Raw genomic sequence first — 14,558 nt, forward strand, 5'->3', positions numbered from 1 at the left:
AAAAAAAACTATTCTCGTGACCATTCTCTGGACATAGTCAGAGATTTATGAATCAGAATATTCAAGTTCATTTAATTGATTGCAACAACAGAAATTATCAATTTTTTTTCTGAATGCATAAAAAAAAACAAAAACAAAAAAAAATTGCAACAACCACACACCGACACCAACACCAACAACAGCAAACAACGACAGTAAGAGATAAAAAAAACCAAAAACCAAAAAAAAAAAAAAAAAAAAAAAACAAAAAAAATGTCAAAATAAAATGAAATCAAACAACGTGATCAATGAAAAAAAAAACGAATTGAAATTGAAATTATGAAAAAAAAAATTTTCTTTTTTTTCGATTTTGATCATTTATAAACTGAATTTATATAATTCGAGTTCAATTGTGGAAGTGATAATCAATCACACACACACACAATCGACGTATTTATTCCAATTTTTTTTTGTTTGTTTCCCATAATTATTACTATGAAAATATATACATAACTGATATATATATTATATTAGTATATTGGTATATAAATCTGTGCAAAAATACACGCTAAAAATGAACGCTATTGGAAAAAACATTCAATCAATGCACCTAATAGCCACACACACACACACACACACACACACACAAAATGGAGTGTAATAAACGACATCATCATCATCATCATTATCATCATCTGCAAAATTTATTTAACAAAAGTAGAAAAAAAAATTTACAGGAAATCAAGTTTTTTATTATTATTCAAAAACGAAACAAAAAAAAAGTTGTTTGCTCGACAAATCAATATCCTGGATTTCCTTTTTTGCGATCATAATCATCACACATCAATATATCAACCAAAACATTGTATGGATGATCTGCCAGTTTGTTGTGTTTAGTTGGCCAAAGTTTTGTATTTTTTTTTTTAATTTTGTAAATTTAATTGTAAAGTGAAATTTTTTTTTTTTGCATTTCTTGAAAAAATAAAATAATTTCCGTTTCAGTCATCAATTGTTTTGATCATTTAATCGATGTTGGGCTACGTTTGATTGATTGATTTTTTTTTCTTTGTAATTCGTTATAATCAATTAGTGATAATTGTGATTCTAATTCTGTGCATGTGTTTGTGGTTTTTTTTTAAATTAATGTGTCTTGTTATGTAAACAAAATGTTTTCATTCGTCATCAACAACAACAACAACAATTATCATTATGTAAGGCAAACAACTACAACAACAACAAACAATCTAAATCGACAACAACAACAACAAAAAAAACGAATAATAATGATCAATAAAATGTTTGAAATGTTAATCATAATATTATCGTTGTTTATCAACGAATTATCATTAATACAATCATTAGAATTACGTGCCAATTGTGGTTTTCCTGGTAAACCATATCGGTCAAAAATTATACCTGAAGAAAAATCTGTATATGAAGAAGGTGAAACAGTATCATTTCAATGTAGTGATTATTGGTCACCACCACAGATGCGTAAATGTGTCAATGGTGTATGGGTTGGACCACCAGCACGTTGTGGTGATTTTTTGAATAATGTCGTATTGAATGATGCTAAATTGTTGGACATGTCATTTGGATTACCGATTGAAAAATTTCATTATCGTAATATAAATCTAACAAAAATGGAGAAACATCTTCCAAATTCATTTTTAGCACAACGATATCCTGATCACAAATTACGTGTGACCAATGATCATGAATTTATGTGGAAATTAAATTTCACTAGACCAGCAGTGAAATTATTTGTTCGTGTTAATTTTAATTTCATCAATTTCACATTATTAGATCAGGCGATCAAGAATAATTTTTCATTCTATATTGATGTCGAAATCAGTCCATATAGAACATGTAATTTGGATTATCAAAACAGTAATGCATGGCGTGATAATGGTAATCGTATTGATTCATATTTCACTTGTGAAGCACATTCCTATCAAGATCTTGAACGTGATCTAGATACTCCAAATAATTATATGATAATGCGCACAAAAAGTTCACATAATCTTCCACATGAACTGGCCGCAATATTTTTCGGTAGTGTTTATGGCAATGAAAGTGATCCAATATGCGGTGAACCAGAAACAGATTTTGGTCAAACTTATCGTGTGCGGCAAGAATATCGTAATTACATTATTGATTGTTTGGACAATCAATGGAAAGATGTAACACCGAATAAATATAAAAATTTTGTCAATCATCAAAAATGTATTGGTGATATGATTTGGAATGGAACAAAACCACGTTGTACACCGATACGTAATTGTCCTATAGAGAAAATAATGAAAAATAATCGTCGAAATTTCAATGAAAATGATACGGAAAAAGATCCATTAGTTGTCGATGCTATATTAGGATATTATAATTTCATTGAAAATCAAACTATTTACGCTATTGATGGTACAGAAATTGTTTATGCATGTGCATCGGTCGATTATATATTGGTTGGTAAGGATACACGCACTTGTAAACGTGATATGACATGGTCCGGTACGGAACCGGTTTGTAAATGTAAGTAAAAAATTTTACCACAATTTCTTGTCATCGTTTTTCCTTTTTGTAATTTTTTTTTTTTTTTGGTGAAGATATAAAACCAACAAATGAAATTGTTGAATCACCAAATTATCTGATCGTAATCATCATCTGTATGGGAACATTATTGTTTCTAATTTTATTTGCATCATTCCTGTTATTTTTATTCTATACAAAACATATAAAAATTACTAAAAAAAGCGACAAATCTAGTAATGGTGATGAATCCACACATAATGAATGGCAAGGTGAAAATTATTATGATAATATTGAAATGAATTTCAATCAAACTGGATTGGGTGCATTGGGTTTAAATATTGTTGGTGGTGGTGGTGGCGGTGGTGGTGGCGTTGGTGGTGGTAGTAATACCGGTATTAGTGGTGGTAAATCGAATGATGTTTTTTATGATATTTATGAAACAGTCGATAGTAATAAAGGTGATAATAGTAATAATAATAATAACACTGCTACCAATCTAATACGTTATGCTGAACCGAATCAATATTTTTATGGTACTGAACAATCATTATTGAATCATAATTTAAATAATATGAATAATTTGAATAATCAAAAAGAAAATGACTATATTCGTATGTATGGATCTGGATTAAAAGTACATGAAACTGGTATTGTAACGCCAATCACTGCTAGTAATACGCCAATCACATCTAATATTAATAATAGTAATAATAATAATGGATCAAATACAACCAATACACCGATAACATCATCAACAACAACATCACCGAATACGGGCATTATCATCAGTGGTGGCGGTGGTGGTAGTGGTGGCGGCGGCGGTGGTGTTGGTGCTGGTGGCGGTGTTAATAATGGTAATTCAACACCATCATCAATACATCATTCATCATCGATTCGATCATCGAAACAGATGAAAAATCGTGAACCATCTTATTTGGAAGTGATGCAATGAACAAGAAAACAAAATCAAGAGATATGAGCAAAAACACAATCTTTAAACACAAACAGAAAAATAGGACACCAATCAACCAACCAACCAACCAACACAAACACACACACACACACACATGAATCATTTAACCCAAAATTTATGAATTATCAAGCAAGACACAAAGTGAAAAATTCTGTAAAGATTTCTTTATTTATGCAAAAAATATTGTCTGGTTTTTTTTCACTCAAAAATATTTGAATAGTTGAAATTTTTTTTTGTTTTCGGTGGTCATTTTTTTTGTCTTGTTTGTTTTGTTCTTCCATGGCTAATAATAATGATAATTTTGTTTTGATTTCTTTTTTTTTTGAAAAAAAAATAAAATAAATAATTATCCTGCTCCACCAATTATAACGAGTATTTCTTGATTGCATTTTCCATTCATTCATTCAATCATCGGTTATTCACCATATTTTTTTTTTTTATTGCCAACAATTTTTGGTCAAATAACATTGAAATGCCCAATTTGGTAACATAAATTCCAAACGATCCATTATGGAAATTGACAATTCATTCAGCCAGTTTAGATACTAATAATAATGCAAATTAATTAACAAAATAATGGTGAAAAATCAACCAAACTTACCGATTGAACAATGAATACAATTTGTACTGGATATTGATAAAATATAAAAGTCATAATGGCCGTCAATGTACAAAGACTAGCAGTGAATCGTATGAAAAATGGTATCGATTTTTTTGGATAAACAGATACTTCATGATAATCTAAACGAAGAAAAAAAAATATTCGAATCAATTATAACAGAGTCTATATAATATAATAATAAACAAACAAACCTGGTAAAAGCTCACGATCAGTACATTCAGTACAGGTTAGATATGGATGAAATAGATGACCTTTTTCCAATGGAAATGGTATTATACGAAATGCTAAATAGAATAGATTATTATTAATGAATTACTAAATACTAATAATAGAAAAACTAAACTAACTTCCTTTCCATGTACAATCCAATAGATTTAATGCACCATCAATACGTTTCCAATGTTGAAGATGAAAAAATGCATACGCAATTGCTTCACTATCACCACGTTTAAGTATATGTTCTGGTGGAAAAATCAGTTTTTTAGATTCCAATAAATACTTTGGTACATGTGGATTGAATTCAACGGCACGATGTATAGCTTCCACAGCATTCATTTCAGCCATCGATAATCCACGTTTCACCACACTATCTGGTGAGAATTTTTCACCAATATTTCGTGATTTCAACAAGGCTGATGTGTAGCAAATTGTTGCCGATTTTGGCAGACTAATATCATCATATTTTGCCAATAATGCTTGCACATCAGCATAGGCATTCATTTCTAGCAATGCTTCAATTAGATTCTCATGTATATTAAATAGATTCATCATTGGAAATTCTTTAATCAAATCTCGCATCATTTTCACTGATTCACGTAATTTACCAAGTTTACGTGCACACATTGCTAATCTTCGTCGTATATAGATCAACACGTTTAAATCACGCCGATGTTGTGCATCAATTGTTGATTGTTGATAATGATTTTGATGATGATGATGATGATGATTTGATGAATTTGTTAGCGATGATAATGATGATTGTTGTGGTGATGATGATGACGATGTTGTTGATGGCGATGATGATGATGATGATGTTGGTGATTTTCGATATTGTAATTCAGCTGCACGTAATGCTGTAAGAAAAATTTTTTCCGCTTCCCATACAGTTTTGGCATCTTCTTCAGCCAAGAGTATTAATGCCGGTGCACAATCAGGATTGGATTCTAATGCTTTATGTGCTGAACGTATACGAACATCGGGGTCACGTTCACGCCATGCTGTTAACATTACTATTTAGGAATATTTTTGTCTTTAATTATTCCAAAAAAAAAACAAATCATTCGCAACAACAACTTACTTTCCATGTCCTTATGACCTTGATCACCATCACAAGTAAAAAATGTTTGATGATCTTGTGCCGATAGATTCATATCATAAAATGTCAATGGTTCACGTTTAATAGCCATTGTTAGACGATTATATTCACAACCACGAAACAAGCTCATTGGATTACGCCATACTTTTGAATCTAGAAAAATTTCAATCAATCAATAGATTTCTTCATTAATAAAAAAAGCAAAATTTGGTCATCACAACAAATACCTAATGAAATATGTCCTTGCATTAGATGACGATTATCAACAATCGATGATTGTTGTTGTTGTTGTTGATGTTGAGGCTGTTGCTGATGCGGTTGTTGTTGTTGTTGATCATCACTTTCATTTGAATCAATTGATGATTGTGAATTTGCACCGGAAAATGTACCATTTTGTTGTGAAATATTATTATTGACAGTGTTGTTGCTCGAATTATTCGTATTGATACCAAATAATGGATTCAGAATATTCATCAATATTTGTTCGATAAATGATATTCCATATTTAGCAAAATACCACCATTCAAAAAGCTTTTTGGAAATGCAAAACAAAAACAACAACAGAACGTTTAATCTGAGAATTTAACCAAAAACAACAACATTCTTACCAGAATTAAAATTGAAATAAAAAATGATGATGCAGTCAATGCCAGATAGAATCTGGGCGTTAAAACATTCCATAATATTAATCCCATATTTATTTATTTTTTGACAATCACTAATTATCATTTGATGAATATATGAATGATCGTGTGAGAGGAAAAAAAATTTTTTTTTTTCGATATTCTTTCCACCTTTACACAGTAAATACACACAGAACAAGATACAGCACAAAAAAAAATTCTTGTTTTTGCTTTATTTTTTCTTCTTCTTTTCTCTTCAATGCACACAGTGTATAAATAAAAAAAAATGGAATTTTTTTTTGTTTTCATAAATTTTTTTTCGTGTATGCCGTTCATAGAATACGTGTTTTTTTAATTCATTTTTTATTTGTAAAAAATAGCAATAATTGAAATTTTTTTATTATCATTTGATTATATCATTTAAAAAAAAAATTGAGAAGAGAAACGTACAAAAAAAAACATCATTTAGAAAGAAACTACAAACTATACAGGTAGGTGGATAAACTACAAACACACACAGACACATACACACACACACACACACGAATCGAAAAAAATTATTGCCCTAAATCCAAAAAAAAACTGATAATATTATGTACCATGTTGTTTTTGTTGTTGTTGTGTAAATGGAAAATTTATAAACCGGTAAACATTGTTTGTTTGTCAATCTTTTCTTTTTGCTTTTTGTTTTTGTTTTTTCGGGACACTTTTTTTTCTCGTTGTGGTTCTAAAATTATTATTATTATTAGTTGGTTGGTGATGATAATGATGATGATGATGACGATGGTGGATATGAACGTTTAATTCGTTCTTCTTCGGCTTGCCATTCCATTTTACGACGATGTTGTTCAATAGCATCATTTACTTTGGCCATCATCATTTCATGTGTTAATATACCATTTTCAGATGCATATGCTGATGCTTGCCATGCAACAGCTAATTTGGCTATTTCACGACCAGAAAGACCATCAATGTTTTTGGCAATATCCGTACAAGTGGAATCATAATCGAATACATCCAATTTAAGCCGGCTGTTTATGCAAAAAAAAAAATACAAAAACAATGAATATTGAAAAACAGAATTCCAATTACTTACCTTCGACGGCTAACCGATGGTTCCAAAACAAATTTATCAAAATATAACCGTACTAAACGTTCACGTTCAGATAATGTTGGTAGATTGAATGAAATCAATTCATCCAAACGATCATGTATGGCCCAATCAAATTGTTCGGGTGTATTCGATGCTAATACCAACATAAAACGATTAGATTGTTCACCCGTACGATATAGGAAGGCATTCAATGCTGAACGTAAATGTTCACTCAAAGTTTCGGAAGCTCTTTTACGTAGAAAGGCATCAGCTTCATCGACAAACAACAAAAGGCCACGACGTGATGTTGTTGCCCAATTGAATAATTTATGTATGGCTGTAACACCATCACGACCCATTGGTGCAACATCACCACCGGACATGATTGCATAATCCATACCGGAATGTTCAGCCAAACGTTTAGCGAACAACGTTTTACCCGTACCAGGTGGACCATAAAACAATACATTACGATAAAGGCCACCATTTTTCTTTGTATTTTTCGTAGCAATAGCAATATCACGAAGACGTTCTTCAAGACTTGGTTCAAGTATAACACCTCTTAATGCATCAGCTGGTTTACGACTCAATGCTAATCGTCTGACTGTTTTATATGGATGTTGCAGGCCATCAATCATATTCAAACGAGATGTATCACGTACTAATGATGGTTTTCCAACACGTGCTTCGAGTACACGACCAGCTAAACCGATACCATGTTTAGCAGTATATATGCCGGCTGCCATTAATGTAACACCAACAGCCGTTGCTGATACACGTTCCCAATCGGAAATGAATGCCCGAAAACCTTTTCCGAATACATCACCAGCAGTGACTATAGCTTCCAATAATGTTGTTCGTTCTTCGGCAGCTTTTGCCTTCAATTGTTCCAGTCGAATATCACGATTTTGTCGTTCCGCTTGTGCTTGGCCACGAATTTCTGCTTCAATACGTTTAGCATCGGCTGCTGCACGCAATTCCATCTCTTTTTCTAATGTTGCTTTTCGAATAGCTTCTTGTTTGGCTACAGATTCTTCTTGACGTTTAAGATTTTCATCATTGGCTGCTCTTTGTTGAGCCAGTTGATCTTCGAAACGTTTTCGTGCTAATTGATCTTCATATTGAGCTTTCAATTGAGCCTGTTTTGATTCTTCTGCCAACATACGTCGACGATGTTCTTGTTCCTGTTTTTTCGCTTCGATCTGTGCGCTTGCCATTGCTTGTTCATATTCTTTCATTGTTTTCTGTAATTCCAGCTGTTTGGTCGTTTCCTGTTGTCGAGCTAAATCTAGTGCAGCTTCTGCATAACGAGATTGTTCCAATTCTTTGGCTGCTTTTGCTGCACGTTCCAATGCAGATGAATCAAATTGATATGGATTCATTTTCCCACTACCACCACCGCTACCGGAAAGATTTAAAAGGCCACCAGAACCACCGCTACCGCTTCCCCCACCACTACCACCTGAAACACCACCACCACCACCATCAGGTGATCCAGGCATACCTGGTGGCTGTGGTGGTCGCTGTGGATTGGAATAGCCAAATAACCAAGACATTTTGATCTAAGATTTCGAACATGAACATAATAGAAAGTTTAAAGATGTATAATTTCAATGAAAAAAGCCACTTACATTTTAGAACTTAAAGAAAATTATTATTATTATTATTTACCGAGCAATTGAATAACAAAAGGCAGTGGTTTGGAAATGATTCAATCAGATTTATTAGATAAATAGAAAATGGATTATTTTTGAGCGAATAATAATCGACAAAACGACGAAATGTGAAAATAATGTCGATGAAATAGACAACAAGGGCAAAAGTATTTTTGTAACAATCGAAAAAAATGATTAAATAATGAACCAAGAAAAAACACGTGTTGGTTTCACTCAGTTCGGTATGTGTGCGTGTGTTGGTCGAGATCAAAATTCAGTCATCTCATTTGTGAATGGTTATATATTTTTGTTTATGCTCAAAACATTGTGAACAAAACAATGTTTTGAGCAAACAAATCTTGAAAAAATCAATCAAACATTAATAAATTCTAAATTTGGGATCTTGTATCCAATAATTATTAAATGAATAATTGCATTGTCAATGATATATTGTTTTTTTAATTTATAATTGAAAAAAAATACACACACAAACATGAAATGGCAATTTCAACCCAACGCAACCATTTGAGTTGTCACTGCTAACTAAATTGAGTACAGTAGGTTCTACAACACATTTATTAACCACTATCAATATATTGAATAAATAGATTGAAAATGAATATCGCGCTTGTTTTAATGCTACTTCTTATCCAATTCGAATTGAGTCGGCATTTTCCCTCCAAATTTTCGTGAGTCAACAGTACGATATACGAGCAAGTGTGTTTGATTTGACAATTGAATTTCGAATTGGTTTTGTTTTAATTCTCTAGTATTGATCGAAATTATTATTTTTTTTTTTTGAAAAAAGATGGACAATCGTATCAAATTAAGTGATGGTTCATTGGATTTAATCCTTGAACAACGCAATTTAAATCTTCGGCCTATCGTGCAGGTATTGGGTGCTAAAGTGTTGGCCAATAATCGTTTACGTGTAGTAGTATTTGATGGTCGTACACTTTGTCAACATTGCATCATGATTGCCGAAGAGATGGAAAATTTATTCAATCAAGGACAATTGGATAAATTCACTATAATACGTTTGGAACAATATTCCGTATCATCGATACCGAAAAAGGAAAATACTCCTGTTATTTTGGTTCAAAAAGTGGAAATTATTAAAAATGGTTTGTTTAGTTCAGATATTCAATATTTTATATTATAATTTTGTTTTTATTTTAATAGGCAATGATGTTGGTAAAAAATTGGATCCAGATGAATCTATCGATCTGGTTGATACTGCTGCTTCTGCTGGTACATCTGGTAATACTAGTGCTGCTGCTGTGGCGGATTCTGTTATGACTGACAGTGCTTCTTCGTCAACAATCATTCGAAACACAATGAATCAATTGACTAGTTCAACACAAAAGAAGCCACCAATGAAAGCTACTGCTGGTGATATTGAAATACGAACCGAAAATGTTTGTCCAATTAGTGTATTGACACCATTCTATAATTCTTGGATGATTCGTGCATTGTGTATACATAAAGGTGCACATCGCACTTATAGCAATCAACGCGGCCAAGGTCGTTTGTTTAGCTTTGACCTTTGTGATGATACTGGAGAAATACGTGTCACTTGTTTCAATGACGAATGTGATCGTTTTTATAATTTGATCCAGAAAGATCGTTGCTATTATGTTGGACGTGGTATGATCAAAACTGCTAACAAAAAATTTTCTACAGTAAATAATGATTATGAAATTACGTTGACACAAAATAGTTTTGTTAAGCTTTGTGAAGATGCCCAAATTGAAGCACCGAAATTACGTTATAAATTCATTCCATTAGCAACAATTGCCGATAAGGATGCTAATAGTGCTGTCGATGTTATTGGAGTTATCCGATCTGTTGGTGAAATTGAAACATTAACATCAAAAAAGACATCAAAAGACTTGATAAAACGTGAAATTATAATTGTCGATAAATCATTAGCTGAAGCACGATTGACATTATGGGGTGAACAAGCGCAAATGTTTAATGGTCAACCAGATCAGATTCTTGCTTTGAAAGGAGCATCGATTGGTGATTTTAAAGGTAAAACCTTATCGGCTCGTGATTCAACAGACATTTCAATTGATCCAGATTTGCCGGAAAAAAATCTACTTGAAGCTTGGCATTGTTCATTGAGTGGTAATGAAAATTTCAATCAATTATCAAAAACATCGGATTCACCGGCTATTTGTCAAATGAATCATTTCATTGCACAGATAATACCGAAAAAGCTTAAACTGGATGAAACATTTAATTTCTATACAACAGCTACTGTTCATGCATTTAATCGTATACATAATCAACTTTACAAAGCATGTGGTTATAATAAATGTCAGAAAAAAGTAACCGATACTGATGGAACTGGTGCCTATCATTGTTCTAAATGTGAACGAACATCAGCTATATTTGAATGGCGTTTAATGATCAGTGTATTGTTAGGTGATTCAAGTGGTTCATTCTGGGCAACTTTATTTCAAGATCAAGCAGAAAAATTGCTAGGAAAATCTGTAGCTGAACTGGTCCAGTTATATGAAGAGGATCAAAATCTTTACAATGCTATTGTAGATGAACTATGTTTCAAACAATTTAATTTCCGTATCTACTCACGTTTGGAACAATATAATGGGGAAAATCGTATTCGTCATACTGTTGGACAGATTTATTTTTTGAAACCAAAAGCAACAATGACAAAACTATTGCGCTCAATTGAAATTGTGTCACGTCAGCTTTAAACAGCAACGATGAAAAATTTAAAATTTTTCTTTTTTTTTCAAAATTTCAAAATCTCAAATAGAGAAAATGTCAGAAAATGAAATTTTTTTTTGCATTCATTAATAATGATTTATATGAATAAATAATATACCCGTTGATTGATTGAAAATAAAATGCACGAATTTTCGTTTTTTCATTTCCGAGAAAAAAGTTATTCATTTTACTATTTTTTTTGGGCAAAAATCTATTTTCAGGTATCGATGATGATGGTGAGAGAAAAGGATATCTCTACGGTTCAGTAACGGTTCAATGGTTGAAATAGAACAACAACAACAAAAAATTTGTTTCTCGAATTGAAATTGAAAATCAATTCGTGTTTCGTGTTTGAGAAGCAAAAAAAAATTTCATTTTATTTTGTCATTTGCATTGCTCCAATCACCATATATGATGATGATGGTGAATTTTCGATATACTTTTTTCATTATTCTAATTTGTTTGATTCCAAAATCCATTGAAATGTTTGAGATGCGATCCAAATTTGATGATACAGATGATCCAAAATTGATTGGCCGGTTTCAATATCATCAACAGGTATGTTAATAATAATGATATTGATTGGTTTTTTTTGTTTTGATCGTTTTTTTTCTGGTTTGTCAAATAAAGGGTCTAAATGGACGACATCCTATGAGCTATCGTTTTGGTTTCGTAGCCGATGATCACCAGAATCCATTAAGTCGTCATGAAATGAGTCATTCACCTGGTCATGTTACAGGTGCTTATTCATATATTGATGCTAATAATAAATGGCAGGTAATTCATTGATTGATTGATTTAATTTCCGAAAAAAAAACTAATTTCAACACACACACACACAAACAAAGGTTGTACAATATGAAGCACATCCAGAACATGGATTTCGTATCGTAAAACAATGGACTAAAGATCGTGATTAGCTAAATTGAATTTGAAAAAGACGAAATCACCCATGAACCTAATACGAATACGAATTTTATTTACAAAATGAAAATAAAAGTTAATTTTACTTGATAATTAATTTAATTTAATTCAATTATCGTCTTTATTGTTGTTGTTGCTGTTTATAGATTTTTGTATGTCTGAAAAACCTTGAATTTATCGATCGATATTTATACATACATATATTATGTAATAACCATTATTATTATGTACACGAAATTATGTCGTAAATGGTGTTTATTTTTTTTCATTTTGGTTCGTCTCATTGGTTACATTTCTATGGTTACGCGACATTTTTTTTTGAAAAGCTTGTTGTTTTCGTCGTTGTTGTTTCTGGAACAAAAAACAAAAAAAAAGAATATAGAGACATTTTTGACCACACAGAAAAATGTGATGAGCCAATTTCCGTTCCGAAACATTCATATATATAACACACATTACACACACACACAGCAAACAAAATAAACAAATTCATCATATAAACGTAAACGTAAACGGTGTAAATGACCATCAAACCATTACTACTACTTGTAGTGTTGGAATTTTTGTTTTGCACCATTTTTGACCAGTTGAAATTTTTTTTTCCATTTCTTTGTATTAATAAACAATCGGTTCACATCAATGATCGATAATAATGATACAAAGATTTTTGTTTCGTTATTGTTTTTATTGTTCATCATCGGATCAACAAAATAAAAATCCATCAACACCTGCTACGACGGCGACGACAATGAATTCATCATTAACAGAGAATCAAACATCATTATCAACAACAACATCATCATCATCAACGACAACAATGGTTGATCATGATGATGATGATGAAAATATAATGATGAAACCTAAATGGCGACCAAAACGACATTTAAATTGTTGTGGCTGTGATTGGTTTCATATTGGACAACAATGGAATCATCATTATCGTAATCATCGTAATGAAGAGCTGGTTAAATTATTATTAATTGGTCTAGATAATGCTGGCAAAACAACATTGGCATTACATTTAGCTGGTGGTATGTGAATTAATTTTTTTTTCGATGAAAATTATTCAATTTTTCATCCGGTTTAATTTTAGAATCGGTGGATGATGTTGTTTCGACGATTGGTTTTTCAAAATATGAATTACATTTACGACAGAATCGTTTTAAAATTATTCTCTATGATGTTGGTGGCAGCGTACGTATACGTTCCATTTGGCGTAATTATTATTCACTGGTACATGGCATCATTTTTGTCATTGATTCAACCGATCTGGAACGTATATTGGAAGTGAAACAGCTATTACAGCAACTGGCATCCAATCCATTGGTTTTGGGCAAACCAATTTTAATGTATGTTGATTGATTCAAAACAGAGAGACTGCTAACCTAACTGATTTCAGATTTCTAAACAAACAGGATAAATTCGAAGCAATGGATGAAATTGATTTATGTAAATTTACAAATTTCGATGAAATTATGTCTAAATATCAGTGTATAACGAAAATTGTTTCAATATCGGCTAAAATGACAGCTATACAAAATCAAACTGGTAACAATAATAATAATAATAAAAATGGCAGCCACGAAATTGATACGACAATCGATTCTGGTCTAAAATGGATATTGGGTTGGATCGATAATCAATGGTCAACATTGAATGAACGTGTTGAACAAGAAAGTCGGCAACAAATTTCCAAAGAAAATGATACAATGCAAAAAAGAATCAATCGTATTCAACAACGTAATCGTATTGAAGCGGAAAATAAAGTATCGAAAATTGTTGATAATCAGCCAAAATCAATTATTGACAACAACATTGATAATGATGATGATCATGATGAAGTAATTATTAAACCAATCAAATTGGATGATGAGAAAAATGAAAATATCATCATTCATCAACCGGAAATATTGTCGATACCGAATGATGAAACAAATGAACAAATCACTACGGCGGCGACGACGACAAATGAATTATCATCATCATCAAAATCATCAAATGGTTCGGCACAATCTATCAATAACCGTCCACCATTAAAACGTACGAATAAAATCTATCCAACCACCGCTATTGGTTGATTGAAAAAATATCAAAAAAAAAAAATTTTTT

The 14,558-nt window shown here is 31.7% G+C and overlaps 5 protein-coding genes across 6 annotated transcripts; 4 read left to right on the plus strand and 1 right to left on the minus strand.

Moving 5' to 3' along the window:
• Positions 1-355: 355 nt before the first annotated feature.
• Positions 356-3,840, plus strand: LOC124499322 (uncharacterized). The gene is made up of 2 exons (XM_047063212.2): positions 356-2,508; positions 2,583-3,840. The coding sequence occupies exons 1-2, from the start codon at positions 1,146-1,148 to the stop codon at positions 3,458-3,460; spliced, it is 2,241 nt and encodes a 746-aa protein (XP_046919168.2). The 5' UTR covers positions 356-1,145; the 3' UTR covers positions 3,461-3,840.
• LOC124499325 (ATPase family AAA domain-containing protein 3) lies at positions 3,624-9,288 on the minus strand. The gene is made up of 7 exons (XM_075731389.1): positions 8,766-9,288; positions 7,138-8,696; positions 6,809-7,072; positions 4,451-5,145; positions 4,295-4,387; positions 4,083-4,222; positions 3,624-4,026 (listed from the first exon to the last, which is right to left on the minus strand). The coding sequence occupies exons 2-7, from the start codon at positions 8,688-8,690 to the stop codon at positions 3,919-3,921; spliced, it is 2,853 nt and encodes a 950-aa protein (XP_075587504.1). The 5' UTR covers positions 8,691-8,696; positions 8,766-9,288; the 3' UTR covers positions 3,624-3,918.
• A 98-nt stretch (positions 9,289-9,386) lies between these two features.
• Positions 9,387-11,702, plus strand: LOC124499323 (replication protein A 70 kDa DNA-binding subunit). Of its 2 annotated transcripts, XM_047063215.2 has the most exons (3): positions 9,387-9,506; positions 9,598-9,913; positions 9,972-11,702. In XM_047063215.2, the coding sequence occupies exons 2-3, from the start codon at positions 9,598-9,600 to the stop codon at positions 11,510-11,512; spliced, it is 1,857 nt and encodes a 618-aa protein (XP_046919171.1). In that variant the 5' UTR covers positions 9,387-9,506; the 3' UTR covers positions 11,513-11,702. The 2 variants fall into 2 exon arrangements, with proteins under 2 accessions (XP_046919171.1, XP_046919170.1); XM_047063214.2 differs by having other exon boundaries at positions 9,479-9,913.
• Positions 11,703-11,927: 225 nt separating this feature from the next.
• LOC142597532 (uncharacterized) lies at positions 11,928-12,494 on the plus strand. The gene is made up of 3 exons (XM_075731076.1): positions 11,928-12,083; positions 12,156-12,302; positions 12,374-12,494. The coding sequence occupies exons 1-3, from the start codon at positions 11,937-11,939 to the stop codon at positions 12,443-12,445; spliced, it is 366 nt and encodes a 121-aa protein (XP_075587191.1). The 5' UTR covers positions 11,928-11,936; the 3' UTR covers positions 12,446-12,494.
• Positions 12,495-13,082: 588 nt separating this feature from the next.
• On the plus strand, positions 13,083-14,527 carry LOC124498752 (uncharacterized). The gene is made up of 3 exons (XM_047062547.2): positions 13,083-13,480; positions 13,543-13,798; positions 13,849-14,527. The coding sequence occupies exons 1-3, from the start codon at positions 13,102-13,104 to the stop codon at positions 14,525-14,527; spliced, it is 1,314 nt and encodes a 437-aa protein (XP_046918503.2). The 5' UTR covers positions 13,083-13,101.
• Positions 14,528-14,558: the final 31 nt, after the last annotated feature.

Source organism: Dermatophagoides farinae, chromosome 5, assembly GCF_024713945.1.
Source record: "Dermatophagoides farinae isolate YC_2012a chromosome 5, ASM2471394v1, whole genome shotgun sequence".
Lineage (NCBI taxonomy): Eukaryota > Metazoa > Arthropoda > Arachnida > Sarcoptiformes > Pyroglyphidae > Dermatophagoides > Dermatophagoides farinae.